The sequence below is a fragment of the Pseudophryne corroboree genome, chromosome 5 (assembly GCF_028390025.1).
Source record: "Pseudophryne corroboree isolate aPseCor3 chromosome 5, aPseCor3.hap2, whole genome shotgun sequence".
NCBI classification, from domain to species: domain Eukaryota; kingdom Metazoa; phylum Chordata; class Amphibia; order Anura; family Myobatrachidae; genus Pseudophryne; species Pseudophryne corroboree.
The window spans coordinates 651,103,032-651,121,931 of NC_086448.1; the positions used below are offsets into that span (position 1 = coordinate 651,103,032).

The window sequence follows — 18,900 nt, forward strand, 5'->3', positions numbered from 1 at the left end:
CTTTAGGAGACGGTCTTGGCACTTGCTGGACGTTCTTGGGCATCCTGAAGCCTGATTCACAACTATTGAACCTCTCTCCTTGAAGTTCTTGATGATCCGACAAATGGTTGATTTTGTCAGGCTCCGGTGCCTTACCTCCGACGGGTGCTCTCGCGTGTTACCATACCGCTGGTTGGTGCGGCTGCAGGGAGCTGCTGGCGGGGGGTCCTTCTGGACGGATGTGTGGCTGCCAAGGGCCAGGGGTCTGGAGAGCCAGGTGCTGCTGTAAGGTCCTCTAGTGGTGACACAGTATAGTGTGTATGAGACAGAAGCTGGCTAAAGCTGTGTGCTAACAGCTAAGTATGTCTCCTGTGCTGGGGGCAGCCATGTTGGAGACCAGAGTATTACCAATGAAGTTCCCAATCTGTGTCCAGCCAATACTGCGTGTTCTCCCCTTACAAAAGGGGGCTGGCTCAGAGGGAGAGTGCCAGTGCTTCATGTTACCTCCTTGTGAAAGGTTCTTCAGTTCTGTGCTCCCAGGTTACTTCTGGTTCCCTGGTCCTGGTTGCTCTCATCCATCGGTTACCTAAACGCTGCTGCAGTCCTGCTGTCTAAGTCCGTTGCCACTCGTGGCAGCGCTCACGGGGTCCCAGGTCTTAGAGGAGCTCCAGGTGCTAACGGCGGTTCCCGCAGACATCTGCATTTCTTCAAAGTCCAAGTTCTTCAGCCTCGTCTTTCAATCACAGACCATAGTCCTCATTTCTTCAAAGTCCAAGTTCTTCAGCCTCGTCTTTCAATCACAAACCACAGTCCTCATTTCTTCAAAGTCCAAGTTCTTCAGCCTCGCCTTTCAATCCCAGACCATAGTCCTCATTTCTTCAAAGTCCAAGTTCTTCAGCCTCGTCTTTCAATCATAAAACGCAGTCTTCAGTTCTTCAAAGTCCAAGTTCTTCAGCCTCGTCTTTCAATCACAAACCACAGTCCTCATTTCTTCAAAGTTCAAGTTCTTCAGCCTTGTCTTTCAATTACAAACCACAGTCCTCATTTCTTCAAAGTCCAAGTTCTTCAGCCTCGTCTTTTAATCATAAAACAGTCTTCAGTTCTTCTTTACCAGAGTTCTTCAGCTTCACTCTTCAAGTCATTTAACCATAGACTCTAATTCTTCCAGTTTCTTCAATTGCTCCAATATCCGTGTACAGCCTGATTATTCATTAAAACTACAGTTAACTTCCTACGAAGTCCTCCTTTTCTTTATGCCCTCCGGCCAACGTTAACACTTAGTTAGGCTTCCACCCCATGAGGAGGAATTACATTCTGCCACCTCGTTTACTCTCCTCACAGGTAGCTGTCCCTTCAGCCAAAACTTGGTTGTCGGAACCCCAACTTACGCCGAGCGTGACAGATTTAGGTGCAATCTTACTAGCAGCAAAATCCTTGCCTGTGAGACCCTTTTTGTGCAAAACAATGATGACTGCACGTTTCCTTGCAGGTAACCATGGTTAACAGAGGAAGAACAAAGCTATCAGGCACCACCCTCCATTTAAAGCTTAAGTCTGTTATTCTATCTCAATCAGCATGACAGAGTGATCTCCTGCCTTGTCCTCGTCAACACTCTCACCTGTGTTAATGAGAGAATCACTGACATGATGTCAGCTGGTCTTTTTGTGGCAGGGCTGAAATGTTGTTTTTGTGATTAAGTTCATTGTCATGGCAAAGAGGGACTTTGCAATTAATTACAATTCATATGATCACTCTTCATGACATTCTGGAGCAAACTGCCATCATAAAAACTGAGGCAGAAGACTGTGAAAATTAATATTTGTATCATTCTCAAAACGTTTGTCCATGGCTGTCGACCCATCTAAACTCCTCGTTGCGAGCATTAATATAGGTGCTTGCTGCATTTGCACCCAATAGGAGCAACAATTGAATTGGTCCATTAGGCGCCGATTAGTTAAAGCCACGTTAAAAACAACTGAAGAGGTTTGGAGAACAAAGATTAAATCTCCAACTAGTGTAGTAAAAAACAGATTTTTTTTTTAGTAAGTGAAGTGACATGATGGAATGTATCATTCCAATAACTGGTAATGGTATTGAATGGGTTTAAAAAAAGAATTAGACATCTTATTAGAACAATAAAATATACTGTACAAGTGTACTGCTATTAATGAATAAATATAAAAGCTTGTTACATGGAGCACTCTGACTGTCAGTATACAGCCAGGAAAAACTGACTAGGGAATTTACAGTAATAGTGAAGAGTTGAACTTGAAGATAAACATAAAAATTTATTAAAAAGACACAGTAAACCAAATAAGTTGTGTTTTTAACATAAATATGTGGCAGAGTAGACTGACCTTTCTCTGCCTTTATGATGCAAAAAAAATGTAACTGCTCATTTTTACATGTTTGTCTATACATTTGTAAGCTATAGTAGGTGCGTGGTATGCAGTAGTTTCTGCTTTGTGAAGAGGGGGGGGGGGGGGGGGGTTGTACAGGCCAGGGGTCTGTCATGCATAGCATGGATTTGGTGCACGAAAACAACTAGTTAGCAAATTAAATGGAATAGCGTGATTGTGAGACAGGCCTACAACATACCGTATTTAACCACTTAACTGATGATTTATCCCTTCAAAACTGTTAATAACATTGTGTTTTAAAATTTATTCTATTTAATAAAGTTTTAAAAGTATTTTTCTAAATATTTAAACACTATATTATGCACATCTGCAAAATGGATCTCCTCATCAAAAACGGACGCATGAAATCTGACCATGCCAGTTAAGTGGTTAAAGGAGCATACCTGCAATAACAAAGAGTATATATATATATAGGCGGAGCCAAGACATAACAAATGTCAAAAATATTGCTAGCTAGGTAATTTTTTTTGTATGCAGTCATTGCATGAAAATTCAGAATATCGATATGGACAAAATGTCAACAGGTGAAAATGTTGATACTCATAGAGATAGTGGGGGAATTCAAATGTTTGAAAAGTTGGTTGGGTGTCTGTTTTTTCCTGTTTATTAGATAGGAAAAAGCTGTCCTGACCTGACAGTCCAGGTTTGTGTTGGCGGTAGGCTGCACTTAGGGATAGGTATGTAAAAAGCTAAAAGCGCTATGTCAACATGCCGACATGTCATATGTCATCATAACATCCAAATCGACATTTAGACCAAGTCATCATTCTGGTGTTGACATGCTAAATGTCGGAATTTTGAATGTTGACATTTCGCACCAGATCCAATTTTTTTTAAGAACGTTTCTTACTACACCTTGAGCCTTCACATGGACTCCTATACTACCATTTAAAGAAATCAATTCCTGAACCTTTATTATTATTATCCTTTATTTATATGGCGCCCTATGACACTTACCTGCCCATTGGCTGACTTTGCAAATTGCTCCCTTAAATATTTTTAAATAACAACGCATTAACAGAGGCAACTCCCAGTTTAGAAATGGCACAGAGTCAGTTATTCTCCCCACAAAGGTACCTGAAAACTTTGCATGGTAATAGGAACCATAGTAACATAGTATTTGAGGTTGAATAGAGTCAAATTGCCCATCGTGTTCAACCTGTTTTAAGTTGTGATGATTCTATATACTTGCTAAATAATGTTTTATGACTAGTTAGCTACTATAACTCATGTTACCCCCGGATTAACCACGTTGATATTTTAAGTATTATAACCTTGGATAGCTTTTTCATTCAGAGATGTATCCATTCCTTTTTTAAATCCAATTACCTGAGTCCGCCATTACCACTTTCCCTGGCAGGGAATTCCTCATCCTGATTGCCCTAACAGTGAAGAACCCTTTCCTCCGTTGCGTTCGGAACTTTCTCTCCTCCAGTCGCAGCAAGTGCCCACGTGTCCTAAACTGTGTTCTTTTAATAAATAATTCCTCTGATAACCCTTTGTGATGTCCCTTTACATATTTGAAGATATTAATAATATCTCCTCTTAGGAGCCTCTTTTCTAGTGTATACATATTCAGCCTAGTAAATCTTTCCTTATAGTCCAGTCCTTCTAGGCCTTTAATCAATTTAGTAGCTCGCATTTTAACACTTTCGAGTTCACGGATGTCTTTTTTATATAATGGTGCCCAAAACTGAACAAAATATTCCAGGTACGGACGTACCAATGCCTTATACAGCGGCATGATTACATCCGAGTCCCTTGTCTCAATTCCCCTTTTTATGCACGCTAGCACCTTACTTGCCTTCTTTACTGCGTTTTGACATTGTGTACGGTTATTAAGCCTATTATCAATGAATACCCCCAAATCTTTTTCCAACTCTGTTTCCCCTAGGCGTTCCCCATTTAATATGTAGGATGCAAGTTAGTTTTTAGTCCCAAAATGCATAACCTTGCATTTGTCTGTATTGAACCTCATTTTCCATTTAGACGCCCAGAGTTCAAGTTTAGATAGATCATTCTGCAAGGACTCCACATCCAATTCTGAACTAATTACCTTACACAGTTTAGTATCATCTGCAAAGATTGACACTGTGCTTTCCAGGCCTATGTTGAACAGTAGTGGTCCGAGTACGGACCTTGTGGTATTCCGCTGACTACTGGGGACCAGGTTGAGGACTTCCCATTGACCACTACTCGCTGTACCCTGCTATCCAACCAGCTGCTTATCCATGTGCAAACAGTTTTTCCTAGGCCAATCTCCTTTAATTTGATCATCAGTCTCCTGTGAGGAACTGTATCGAAGGCCTTTGCAAAATCTAGGAAGACCACATCCACTGCTTTTCCTTGATCAAGATTATTGCTCACTTCCTCGTAGAAGCTAATTAAGTTAGTCTGACATGACCTGTCCCTCACAAACCCATGCTGGTTCTTGCTAATAATCCTAGCGGACTTTAGATACTCCTGTATGACGTCCCTTAGAATTCCTTCCAATATTTTCCCCACTATAGATGTTAAACTAACTGGTCTGTAGTTTCCCGGAAGATTTTTGGATCCCTTTTTAAATAATGGCACTACCTCAGCTATACGCCAATCCTTCAGAGAAACCCAATATCATGTGGTTTCTTTATTAGCATGCCTTTTGCATCCCTACACACATATTGAGAAATGTATTAAAAATATCATTACATAACACAGATACCACTTTGTCAATAAAAAGTAACAGTTTTAATTAGGTGTGTTCAAAATGAAAAGTGAAGTAAAAGCAACAAAAATACCTCTGATTTCTTATTGTATAGATGTGTTAGTTTAATCAGTTCTGCTTCCAACTGCGCCAGAGGCTGCTCCACCTCTTCTACCTTCTTCACCAATTCCGCTTTTATTTTGCGGTTTTCTTCCTGTTTTTGTTGCCTTTCTGCCATCATTGCATTTATCCTTGCCTGTTTATAACAAATATGAAATTAAAATGCAGACAGGATGAGAAACGCGATGGCCAATAAAAGCCACTGTATCATCATAAAACAGTATTTCAAAAAAGTTGAATAAATACATATAATTAAACCTTAAGTACTATAACGCTGGTGTTCAATTATTTTGTTTACTGGCTACGCCCAGGCTAACGTGACTTACCAACGTAACTTGACCTGATTTCACTTCTTCAATAATTCGTTTTCTCAAGGTATCGACCAGAGCCTTCAAAATTAAAATATATAAACAAAGTAAACAGGGGGATAATATCAAATCCAGATGGTTCGTAACATCATAAATATACAGGTACAGGGCTTGTTTTAGCATTAGGAACACTAGACATGTGCCTATGAAACTGAGAAAAGTGCAAAAAATAAGAATTTACTCACCGGTAATTCTATTTCTCGTAGTCCGTAGTGGATGCTGGGGACTCCGTAAGGACCATGGGGAATAGACGGGCTCCGCAGGAGACTGGGCACACTATAAGAAAGATTTGGTACTACCTGGTGTGCACTGGCTCCTCCCTCTATGCCCCTCCTCCAGACCTCAGTTAGGACACTGTGCCCGGAAGAGCTGACACAATAAGGAAGGATTTTGAATCCCGGGTAAGACTCATACCAGCCACACCAATCACACCGTATAACTCGTGATATTAAACCCAGTTAACAGTATGAAATATAACTGAGCCTCTCAACAGATGGCTCAACAATAACCCTTTAGTTAGGCAATAACTATATACAAGTATTGCAGACAATCCGCACTTGGGATGGGCGCCCAGCATCCACTACGGACTATGAGAAATAGAATTACCGGTGAGTAAATTCTTATTTTCTCTGACGTCCTAGTGGATGCTGGGGACTCCGTAAGGACCATGGGGATTATACCAAAGCTCCCAAACGGGCGGGAGAGTGCGGATGACTCTGCAGCACCGAATGAGAGAACTCAAGGTCCTCCTCAGCCAGGGTATCAAATTTGTAGAATTTAGCAAACGTGTTTGCCCCTGACCAAGTTGCAGCTCGGCAAAGTTGTAAAGCCGAGACCCCTCGGGCAGCCGCCCAAGATGAGCCCACCTTCCTCGTGGAATGGGCTTTCACTGATTTAGGATGCGGCAATCCAGCCGCAGAATGCGCCAGCTGAATTGTGCTACAAATCCAGCGAGCAATAGTCTGCTTAGAAGCAGGAGCACCTATTTTGTTGGGTGCATACAGGATAAAAAGCGAGTCAGTTTTCCTGACTCCAGCCGTCCTGGAAACATAAATTTTCAAGGCCCTGACTACGTCCAGTAACTTGGAATCCTCCAAGTCCCTAGTAGCCGCAGGCACCACAATAGGTTGGTTCAAGTGAAAAGCTGATACCACCTTAGTGTCACAACTGAGGGCCTGAGCTGACGGAAGGCAGCCTCAGTTGTAGGGGCTGAGATGTACCGGAACCTGGGAGGTTGTATCAGACCCCTGGACATGTAAGTAACATGAAGAGAAACCGCCCGAAGGCGTGACCACGACAACTTGAGTAAAAGTCAATGATATTTATTTATGACAAACTCCATGCATCACAGTAGCAGTAAAAAGTAACATAAAAATCAGCAGAGAAATAATAATACAGTTCCTGGGTACTACAGGGTGGCAGGGGCCACAGAGCTCTGGTGGTATGAGACAGTTCTTATTATCTGCAAGTTGGAAAGTCCTTACCAGGCTCAACTGTAGCAATGAGGAAAGCCCAGGGTCGTACCAGCTGGTGTTCCAGGGAAAGCTGGACTGCTGTAGATAAAATGCTGCTGTGGGTACTGGTTAGAACCAGACAGGTGTTGGCACGGAGTGGATACTGGCTGGAACCAGTTAAATAATAAATAAAGCTTGAGAGCGATGCAATATAGATGAAATGTAGAATTTGAGAGCGGAGAAATAATAATACCGGTGGAGAGTGGTAAACTGCAGAAAGGACACCGGCCCTTTAAGAGAAGCTGTACACTGCTGGAAGCTGAGCTGGAAGCAGGTGATGTTGTAGCTGGAAACAGGTGAGTCCAGAATGGATCGGAGAGTCAGGCTACACCGCAGATGGAATGCTGGTGCTGGTCTCTATAGCAGAAGTCTGGAGACAGGAGCTGGAACCTGGAAGACAATCACAGTAAAGAGACAAACTGGAACTAGGTTTGACAACCAAAGCACTGACGCCTTCCTTGCTCAGGCACAACCTATTTATACCTGCAGCAAGGAAGGCATTGGCTAGGCAATTATGCAAATTAATAATACTGACAACGGATTGGTAGGAAAGATCAGCTGACAGAATCCAAGATGGCTGCGCCCATGCAGACACTTGGAGGGAAGTTTGGATTGTAATCCATGTGGTCTGGAAAACAGTAATGGCGGCGCCGGCCACCGGAGACGTCAGGCTGACAGATGCACATCCGACCACGCGGACACAGCGGAGGCCGCGGCTGACGTAATCGCCACTCTGAATGCAGAAGCTCAGGGACGGCGGCGGAGGCCGCGGGAGACGCCATGCCAGATGTATAAGGCGTTACTGTGACTGCATCCAGAGAGACAGGAGAGGATGCGGGAATGTGCACATCAGGATGACAGATGGGATCCGGTCCTGGAGCGCTGAGCCAGCCTTAGAAGGCATCTGATAGGTAAGAAATGGCGTCCAGATACCCGGATCGTGACAGCACCCCCCCCTTTAGGAGTGGCCCCAGGACACTTCTTTGGCTTTTGAGGAAACTTGGAATGGAATCTCCGGACCAAGGCAGGAGCATGGACATCAGAAGCATTGGTCCAAGAACGTTCCTCAGGGCCATAACCCTTCCAGTCAATAAGATACTGAAGTTGACCGTAACGGTGACGTGAGTCCAGGATCTTGGCTACTTCATACTCAACGCCTCGTTGAGTTTGGACTTTCGGAGTTGGAGGAAGTGAGGAATGAAACCGATTCAAGATTAGCGGTTTCAACAGGGAAACATGGAATGTCCTGGGTATTTTTAAGAAGGGAGGCAACTGGAGTCTGTAAGCAACAGGATTGATGACTTGATCAATTTTAAAAGGACCGATGTAGCGAGGTGCAAACTTCATACTGGGAACTCTTAACCTCAAATTCTTCGTGGATAACCATACCCGATCACCCACCTTGAGAGCAGGAACTGCTCGACGCTTCTTATCCGCAAACTTCTTGTACCTGAACGATGCCTTGAGCAGAGCTGATCGTACACTCTTCCAGATATTGGCAAACTGATGCAAGGTGATATCCACTGCGGGAACAGAAGTTGCTGGAAGCGGTTGGAACTCAGGGACTTTAGGGTGGAATCCAAAGTTGGTGAAGAATGGTGTTGAAGAAGATGAAGAATGATACTGGTTGTTATGACAGAACTCGGCCCAGGGAAGTAATTGAACCCAGTCATCTTGAGAGGAGGACACATAGATGCGGAGGAAGGCCTCCAAGTCCTGATTCACCCTCTCAGTTTGACCATTGGTCTGAGGATGGTAAGCCGTGGAAAACTTTAGCTTGACTTGGAGGACTTGACATAAACTTCGCCAGAATTTGGCTGTGAATTGAACTCCTCGATCTGAGATGATTTCTTCAGGAAGACCGTGGAGTCGGAAGATCTCTTGTATGAATATTTGAGCCAACTTGGAAGCTGACGGAAGACCGGTGAGAGGAATGAAGTGTGCCATCTTGGTGAACCGGTCAACTACCACCCAGATGGTATTAAACTTGTTGCACATGGGCAAATCTGTAATAAAATCCATCGACAAATGGGTCCATGGTCGACGGGGAACAGATAGTGGAACCAGTTGCCCCGCAGGCGACTGGCGGGATACTTTATGTTGAGCACACTTTGGGCAAGATGCAATAAACTCCAAAACGTCCTTTTTCAGAGTTGGCCACCAATAGGACCTAGAGATAAACTCCAGGGTTTTTTGGATACCTGTATGTCCGGCAAAGCGGGAAGCATGGGCCCAATGCATGAGCTTCTTCCTTAGTGTCGGCTTCACAAAACTTTTCCCTGATGGGGGCGTAGAGTCCATCCCTACCGTGGAGAATGCCAACGGATTTATAATAGGATGCTTGTCTGAAGACTCTGACTCATTTTCTTGCTCCCATGAGCGGGAAAGGGCATCGGCCTTGCGATTCTGAGAGCCCGGACAGAACTGGAGTTTAAAGTCGAACCTGGAAAAGAAAAGTGCCCATCTGGCCTGACGAGGGTTGAGACATTGTGCGCCTTTCAGATATAGAAGGTTCTTGTGGTCTGTAAGGATGGTGATTGAATGAGAAGCTCCCTCCAACAGATATCTCCACTCCTCTAGAGCGAGCTTGATGGCTAGCAACTCCTGGTCGCCAATGGCATAGTTGCGCTCCGCTGGGGAGAACTTCCGTGAGAAGAAACTGCAAGGATGTAAATGGCCATCTTTAGCCCTCTGAGATAACACCGCTCCTACTCCAACGGAGGAGGCATCCACCTCTAAGATGAAAGGAGAGTCGATGTCAGGCTGTTTCAGGACAGGCGCAGAGATGAACCTCTGTTTTAAAAGATGAAAAGCTTGCATAGCTTCTTCAGACCACTTGGACGGGTTAGCACCCTTCTTGGTGAAAGCAGTAATAGGCGCCACAATGGTGGAAAAGTCTTGTATAAACTTTCGGTAATAATTGGCGAACCCTAAGAACCTCTGGACCCCTTTGAGGGTTAAGGGTACTGGCCAATTCTGGATTGCTTGTAGTTTCTCAGGATCCATCTCTAGTCCGGAACCGGACACAATGTACCCTAGAAACGGAATGGACTTGACTTCAAAGACGCATTTCTCTAATTTGCAATAGAGATGATTGACACGGAGACGGGACAGAACCTCCTTTACCCAAAAACGATGTTCCTCTAAATTGTTGGCAAAAATGAGGATATCATCTAGATAGACCACGACATGACGGTATAGAATGTCTCTGAAAATCTCATTGACGAAATGCTGGAAGACAGCTGGAGCATTGCTCAATCCGAAGGGCATGACGAGGTACTCATAATGTCCGTCACGGGTGTTAAATGCGGTCTTCCACTCGTCACCCTCACGGATCCGGATGAGATTGTATGCACCTCTCAGGTCCAGCTTTGTAAAGATGGTAGCTCCGCTAACTCTGTCAAAGAGCTCAGTAATCAGGGGTAAAGGATAGCGGTTCTTGATGGTAATGTCGTTCAAACCTCTGTAGTCGATGCACGGCCGCAGACCACCATCTTTCTTTTTTACAAAAAAGAAGCCTGCGCCGGCTGGAGAAGAAGAAGGTCGAATGAACCCCTTTGCTAGGTTCTCTTTAATGTATTCCTCCATAGAATGCGTCTCAGGCAGAGACAACGGATAAGTTCGGCCTCGAGGTGGAACCTTCCCTGGAACGAGATCAATCGGGCAGTCCCATACTCTATGAGGAGGAAGGATATCAGCAGAAGCTTTACTGAACACATCCGTGAAATCTTGATATGGAGGAGGTGGAACATCAGACGACCTGGGGGAGGAAGAACAGACAGGCAACACTTTAAACAAACATGTCTCAGCACAGGAGGGCCCCCATGCCAGAATTTGCGTAGTCGTACAATCAATTGTAGGATTGTGAAGACGGAGCCATGGAAGGCCCAGGACCACAGGATGTGTGGCTCTTGGAATCACTAAAAGTGAAATAAGTTCGGAATGAAGAACTCCCACTCTCAGACGAACTGGTAGAGTCCTTAGAGCAATAACTGTATCAAAAATTTTACTGCCATCCACGGCAGTTAAGGAAAAGGAGGAAGGAAGTCTCTCGGTGGGTAGGGACCACCGTTTAACATAGGCTTCGGTAATAAAGTTCCCAGCTGCTCTGGAATCCAGGAGGGCAATGACGTTCTGATAACGTTGAGCAACTTGAAGCGAGACTGGGAGATTACAATCTTGAGGAGATGGAGAGGAGATCATTACTCCTAGCCGGCCCTCTCCTTGGCGAGCTAGGATTTGGAGTTTTCCCGGACGTTTGGGACAGGCATTAATAGTGTGAGACGGAGCTGCACAATACAGACAGAGAGACTCAGAGAGACGTCTTCGGCGCTCAGCAGGAGTTAAACGGGAACGGCCAATTTGCATGGGTTCATCTTTAGTTGGTGACAGTTGGCGAGGAGGAGGGGCAGAAGATTTTGGAGCAGATGATCTTCCACGCTCAGTTGCTCTCTCTCTGAAACGTAAGTCAACTTTTGTACAAAGTGAGATTAGCTCATCTAACTTGGAGGGTAAGTCTCTGGTAGCTAACTCATCTTTAATACGCTCGGATAAACCATGCCAGAATGCAGCATACAGGGCCTCGTCGTTCCATGCCAGTTCAGATGCCAGGATCTGGAACTGTATAAGATATTGTCCTACAGTATGTGATCCCTGGCGTAAACGGAGAATCTCAGACGAAGCTGAAGTTACCCGGCCTGGCTCGTCGAAGATGCGCCTGAATGTTGACACGAATGCAGTGTAAGAAGATAGCAGGGTGTCGGACCTCTCCCATAACGGTGATGCCCAGTCAAGGGCTGAGCCACTGAGAAGTGAGATGATGTAGGCAATTTTTGTACGGTCACTGGGAAAATTGCCAGGTTGTAGCTCAAACTGAATCTCACACTGGTTGAGAAATCCCCTGCAGAATCTTGGAGATCCGTCAAATTTTGCTGGCGTTGGAAGATGAAGACGTGAAGCAGAAACGGGTAAGGTGGGTGGGGTTATAGTTGGAGTCACTGTGGTTGACGCCCCAGATGCGCCTGATCCACGGAGAGTTGTCTGAATCCCATCCAGCCGAATAGAGAGATCCTGGAGACAGCGGATGATGTGGCCCTGTGCAGCCTCCTGATGTTCTAGTCGGGCTGCCAGTTCTTGCATCGGCCTGGCCGCTTGATCCTGGTCTCCGGCTGGATTCATTAGGTCAGTGCTTACTGTCACAACTGAGGGCCTGAGCTGACGGAAGGCAGCCTCAGTTGTAGGGGCTGAGATGTACCGGAACCTGGGAGGTTGTATCAGACCCCTGGACATGTAAGTAACATGAAGAGAAACCGCCCGAAGGCGTGACCACGACAACTTGAGTATAAGTCAATGATATTTATTTATGACAAACTCCATGCATCACAGTAGCAGTAAAAAGTAACATAAAAATCAGCAGAGAAATAATAATACAGTTCCTGGGTACTACAGGGTGGCAGGGGCCACAGAGCTCTGGTGGTATGAGACAGTTCTTATTATCTGCAAGTTGGAAAGTCCTTACCAGGCTCAACTGTAGCAATGAGGAAAGCCCAGGGTCGTACCTGCTGGTGTTCCAGGGAAAGCTGGACTGCTGTAGATAAAATGCTGCTGTGGGTACTGGTTAGAACCAGACAGGTGTTGGCACGGAGTGGATACTGGCTGGAACCAGTTAAATAATAAATAAAGCTTGAGAGCGATGCAATATAGATGAAATGTAGAATTTGAGAGCGGAGAAATAATAATACCGGTGGAGAGTGGTAAACTGCAGAAAGGACACCGGCCCTTTAAGAGAAGCTGTACACTGCTGGAAGCTGAGCTGGAAGCAGGTGATGTTGTAGCTGGAAACAGGTGAGTCCAGAATGGATCGGAGAGTCAGGCTACACCGCAGATGGAATGCTGGTGCTGGTCTCTATAGCAGAAGTCTGGAGACAGGAGCTGGAACCTGGAAGACAATCACAGTAAAGAGACAAACTGGAACTAGGTTTGACAACCAAAGCACTGATGCCTTCCTTGCTCAGGCACAACCTATTTATACCTGCAGCAAGGAAGGCATTGGCTAGGCAATTATGCAAATTAATAATACTGACAACGGATTGGTAGGAAAGATCAGCTGACAGAATCCAAGATGGCTGCGCCCATGCAGACACTTGGAGGGAAGTTTGGATTGTAATCCATGTGGTCTGGAAAACAGTAATGGCGGCGCCGGCCACCGGAGACAGGAGACGTCAGGCTGACAGATGCACATCCGACCACGCGGACACAGAGGAGGCCGCGGCTGACGTAATCGCCACTCTGAATGCAGAAGCTCAGGGACGGCGGCGGAGGCCGCGGGAGACGCCATGCCAGATGTATAAGGCGTTACTTTGACTGCGTCCAGAGAGACAGGAGAGGATGCGGGAATGTGCACATCAGGATGACAGATGGGATCCGGTCCTGGAGCGCTGAGCCAGCCTTAGAAGGCATCTGATAGGTAAGAAATGGCGTCCAGATACCCGGATCATGACACTTAGAGAGAAACTGGGGACGAGTCCTCAATTCTGCCCTATCCATATGGAAAATCAGATAAGGGCTTTTACATGACAAAGCCGCCAATTCTGACACACGCCTGGCCGAAGCCAAGGCCAATAACATGACCACTTTCCACGTGAGATATTTCAGATCCACGGTTTTAAGTGGTTCAAACCAATGTGATTTTAGGAAACTCAACACCACATTGAGATCCCAAGGTGCCACAGGAGGCACAAAAGGGGGCTGAATATGAAGCACTCCCTTTACAAAAGTCTGAACTTCAGGCAGTGAAGCCAGTTCTTTCTGGAAGAAAATCGACAGAGCCGAAATCTGGACCTTAATGGAACCCAATTTTAGGCCTATAGTCACTCCTGACTGTAGGAAGTGCAGAAAACGACCCAGCTGAAATTCCTCTGTAGGGGCCTTCCTGGCCTCACACCACGCAACATATTTTCGCCAAATGCGGTGATAATGGTTTGCGGTTACTTCTTTCCTGGCTTTTATCAGCGTAGGAATGACTTCCTCCGGAATGCCCTTTTCCTTTAGGATCCGGAATTCAACCGCCATGCCGTCAAACGCAGCCGCGGTAAGTCTTGGAACAGACAGGGCCCCTGCTGTAGCAGATCCTGTCTGAGCGGTAGAGGCCATGGGTCCTCTGATAACATTTCTTGAAGTTCCGGGTACCAAGCTCTTCTTGGCCAATCCGGAACCACGAGTATCGTTCTTACTCCTCGCCTTCTTATTATTCTCAGTACCTTTGGTATGAGAGGCAGAGGAGGGAACACATAAACCGACTGGTACACCCACGGTGTCACTAGAGCGTCCACAGCTATCGCCTGAGGGTCCCTTGACCTGGCGCAATATCTCTTTAGCTTTTTGTTGAGGCGGGACGCCATCATGTCCACCTGTGGCCTTTCCCAATGGTTTACCAACAGGAGGAAGACTTCTGGATGAAGTCCCCACTCTCCCGGGTGTAGGTCGTGTCTGCTGAGGAAGTCTGCTTCCCAGTTGTCCACTCCCGGAATGAACACTGCTGACAGTGCTAGTACGTGATTTTCCGCCCATCGGAGAATCCTTGTGGCTTCTGCCATCGCCACCCTGCTTCTTGTGCTGCCCTGTCGGTTTACATGGGCGACTGCCGTGATGTTGTCTGATTGGATCAGAACCGGCTGGTTTTGAAGCAGGGGCCTTGCCTGACTTAGGGCATTGTAAATGGCCCTCAGTTCCAGAATGTTTATGTGTAGGGACGACTCCTGACTTGACCAAAGTCCCTGGAAATTTCTTCCCTGTGTGACTGCGCCCCAGCCCCGAAGGCTGGCATCCGTGGTCACCAGGACCCAGTCCTGTATGCCGAATCTGCGGCCCTCTAGAAGATGAGCACTCTGCAGCCACCACAGTAGAGACACCCTGGTCCTTGGAGACAGGGTTATCAGTTGATGCATCTGAAGATGCGATCCCGACCACTTGTCCAAGAGGTCCCACTGGAAGGTCCTTGCATGGAACCTGCCGAATGGAATTGCTTCGTACGAAGCCACCATTTTTTCCAGGACTCGTGTGCAGTGATGCACCGATACCCGTTTTGGTTTTAGGAGGTCTCTGACTAGAGATGACAGCTCCTTGGCTTTCTCCTGCGGGAGAAACACTTTTTTCTGTTCTGTGTCCAGAATCATCCCCAGGAACAGTAAGCGTGTGGAAGGAACCAGTTGTGACTTTGGAATGTTTAGTATCCAGCCATGCTGTTGTAGCACTTCCCGAGATAGTGCTACTCCGACCAGTAACTGCTCCCTGGACCTCGCCTTTATTAGGAGATCGTCCAAGTACGGGATAATTAAAACTCCCTTTTTTCGAAGGAGTATCATCATTTCTGCCATTACCTTGGTAAACACCCTCGGTGCCGTGGACAGTCCAAACGGTAGTGTCTGGAATTGGTAATGGCAATCCTGTACCACAAATCTGAGGTACTCCTGGTGAGGAAGGTAAATTGGGACATGCAGGTAAGCATCCTTGATGTCCAGGGATACCATGTAATCCCCCTCGTCCAGGCTTGCAATAACCGCCCTGAGCGATTCCATCTTGAACTTGAATCTTTTTATGTATGTGTTCAAGGATTTCAAATTTAAAATGGGTCTCACCGAACCGTCCGGTTTCGGTACCACAAACAGTGTGGAATAGTAACCCCGTCCTTGTTGAAGTAGGGGTACTTTGACTATCACCTGCTGGGAATACAGCTTGTGAATTGCCTCTAGTACAGCCTTCCTGCCCGAGGGAGTTGTCGGTAAGGCCGATTTGAGGAAACGGCGGGGGGAGGCGCCTCGAATTCCAGCTTGTACCCCTGAGATACTACTTGAAGGATCCAGGGATCCACCCGTGAGCGAACCCACTGATCGCTGAAATTTTTGAGGCGGCCCCCCACCGTACCTGGCTCCGCCTGTGGAGCCCCACCGTCATGCGGCGGATTTGGAAGAAGCGGGGGAGGACTTTTGTTCCTGGGAACCTGCTGCGTGGTACAGCTTTTTTCCCCTTCCTCTGCCTCTAGACAGAAAGGACCCGCCTTTTCCCCGCCTGTTTTTCTGGGGTCGAAAGGACTGTACCTGATAATACGGCGCTTTCTTAGGCTGTGAGGGGACATGGGGCAAAAATGCTGACTTCCCAGCTGTTGCTGTGGAAATGTCAGGTTCGGTTTTGCTTGTGTCCCCGGAGGGGGCGCTAGTGGGTCAGTGGAGGTAGGATGGAAGAAGTGAGGAGGCTGGATTGGGTTTCTGCGCATCAGCGCAATGGTGTTTATTTAACAGAAAAGTTCACACAATAAGGCAGCAGAATAACGTGCAGGAATAAACAAATAAAAGTATGCAATGGGAATGGTGCAGCTTGGAAGCTGAGAGTCTATGGAGGAAATGGTAATGATGGATAAGTTCACTGGTGTGAGAACCAGAATGGTTTAAAACGTGGAGCCAGCAGAGATGGTATTAAATGTGTAGCAAACCTGCTAGCAGATGCAGGAGACTCAGGTGGAAGTTCACAGAGCAGTTCGTTCACAGGTGAGGTGATGGAATGCACCTGGAGAGAGTCTCTACTGCAGAGGCTGAAGCACACTGCGGTTGTAGTTAGGTGTGGAGCCAAATACAGATGCAGGGGTTGCTGATGCTTGTAGTTCCACGGAGATGTAGGAAGGTAACCAGGAACACGGAGGAACAGGTAGGTATCCAGGAACACGGAGGATCCAGGAAGGTAACCAGGAACACGGAGGAATCCAGGCACATGGGTCGCAGGAGTGACACAAAGTTCAGGACAACCACAGGCTCACCCTGCAGCTCCAGATATACCCCCTGGTGTGCAGACATTGGTTGGAGTGGGAAAAGGAGGTGCGGCCAAGCTCCGGATTGGCCACCGTACTCTGACCGATGGAGACTGTCATGGCGGCGCCCATGCCGCGGCCCGGCGGGAACGCGGCGTGCTCACACGCCCGCTGTTACAGGAGCGTTCCTAGGCCCAGGATGACGTCTGGCGGCAGAGGAGCGGACGACAGCAGAACGTAGGGACCCCGGACGGAGTCCGCACCAACGGACAGACATGGCTGTGGTGAGTCGATTCCTCACAGTACCCCCTATTTTATGGGTGGGCACTGAACACCCACGTGGCTTGGAAGGATGAGTTCTGTGGAAGACACGGACCGACCTTGGAGCATGGACATCTGACGAATTCACCCAACTTCTCTCCTCAGGACCATAACCGGACCAGTCGATAAGGTATTGTAGACGACCGTACCGGCAACAGGAATCCAGAATCTTCTCTATCTCGAACTCCACTCCCCGCTGAGTTCGTACTTTGGGGCCGACTGGAAGAGCTCTTTGGAAGCGATTCAGGACTAACGGTCTGAGGAGAGAGACATGAAAGGCATTAGGTATTCGTAGAGAAGGTGGTAACTTGAGCTTGTAGGCCACAGGACTGATGACTCTTTTGATGGGAAAGGGACCGATGAAACGTGGTGCAAATTTCATCGAGGGGACTCTAAGACGAAGGTTTCGGGTGGAAAGCCAAACCTTGTCACCAGGTTTCAGGCTAGGAACTGCACGTCTTTTGCGGTCAGCAAAGAACTTATACCGGCTAGAAGCCTTCTTGAGAGAAGCATGAATCTTCCTCCAGGTTGAAGAGAACTGACTCAAGACAGCAGTGGCAGCAGGAACATCAATGTGAGGAAGTTCTTGAAAATCTGGAACACGGGGATGTTGTCCATATACAGCAAAGAACGGAGTTGTTTCTGTAGCAGTATGGTAGCGGAAATTGTGGGCAAATTCAGCCCATGGGAGCAGGTCCAACCAGTCATCTTGAGAAGACGAAACATAAAGTCTTAAAAAGGTTTCTAACTCTTGGTTTACCCTCTCCGTCTGCCCATTCGTCTGAGGGTGGTAGGCTGACGAAAACTTGAGGTTGACTTGCATGGCAGAACAAAGGGCTCTCCAAAATCTTGCCACAAACTGAACTCCACGGTCAGATATAATTTCAGTGGGTAGTCCATGTAAGCGGAAAATCTCCCGTAGGAAGATTTGGGCAAGCTTTGGTGCGGAAGGAAGACCCTGGAGTGGTACAAAATGGGCCATTTTGGTAAACCTGTCAACCACAACCCAGATGGTATTGAATCCTTGGGAAGAGGGAAGGTCAGAGATGAAATCCATGGACAAGTGTGACCAGGGACGGCTGGGAACAGATAATGGTTGTAACTGACAATGCTGGAGATTGTCGAGGAGTCTTGTGCTGCGCACACTTCGGGCAGGATGCCACGAAATCTTTGATGTCAACTTTCATCTTCGGCCACCAGTATGTCTCAGAGAGGAACTTGAAAGTTTTCAGGACACCAGGATGCCCAGTGAATTTGTACTGATGAGCCCAAGACAGCAACTTGGAACGGAGTTCTGGGGAAACAAAAGTCTTACCAGGAGGTGGAGCAGGAGAAACTTGAGACGAAGCAAATACCACTGGACTCAGGATGGAATGCGGAACCGAGTCGGACGTCTCCTCTTCGGACTCCATAGATCGGGATAAAGCGTCTGCCTTGATATTCTGAGAACCTGGGCGGAAATGAAGCTTAAAGTTAAAACGAGAGAAGAACATAGCCCACCGGGACTGGCGAGGATTGAGGCACTGGGCTGCCTTCAAATAAAGCAGATTTTTATGATCCGTATAGATGTTGAACAGAAATTTGGCCCCTTCCAGGAGATACCTCCATTCCTCAAGGGCCAGCTTGATCGCTAGTAGTTCTTGATCTCCAATGGAATAGTTAGCTTCTGCAGGGAGGAATTTACGAGAATAAAATC

General features: G+C 46.8%; 1 protein-coding gene across 2 annotated transcripts in view; it reads right to left on the reverse strand.

Annotated features, from left to right (window-relative positions):
• Window positions 1–18,900, reverse strand: part of CCDC178 (coiled-coil domain containing 178) — a 754,227-nt gene that overhangs the window by 389,891 nt on the left and 345,436 nt on the right. For both annotated transcript variants that reach the window (XM_063923667.1, XM_063923668.1), the window contains 2 exons: window positions 5,529–5,591; window positions 5,177–5,338 (listed from right to left, as the gene is read on the reverse strand). In XM_063923667.1, the coding sequence (XP_063779737.1) occupies window positions 5,177–5,338; window positions 5,529–5,591 (225 nt within the window). The remainder of the gene's footprint in view (window positions 1–5,176; window positions 5,339–5,528; window positions 5,592–18,900) is intronic.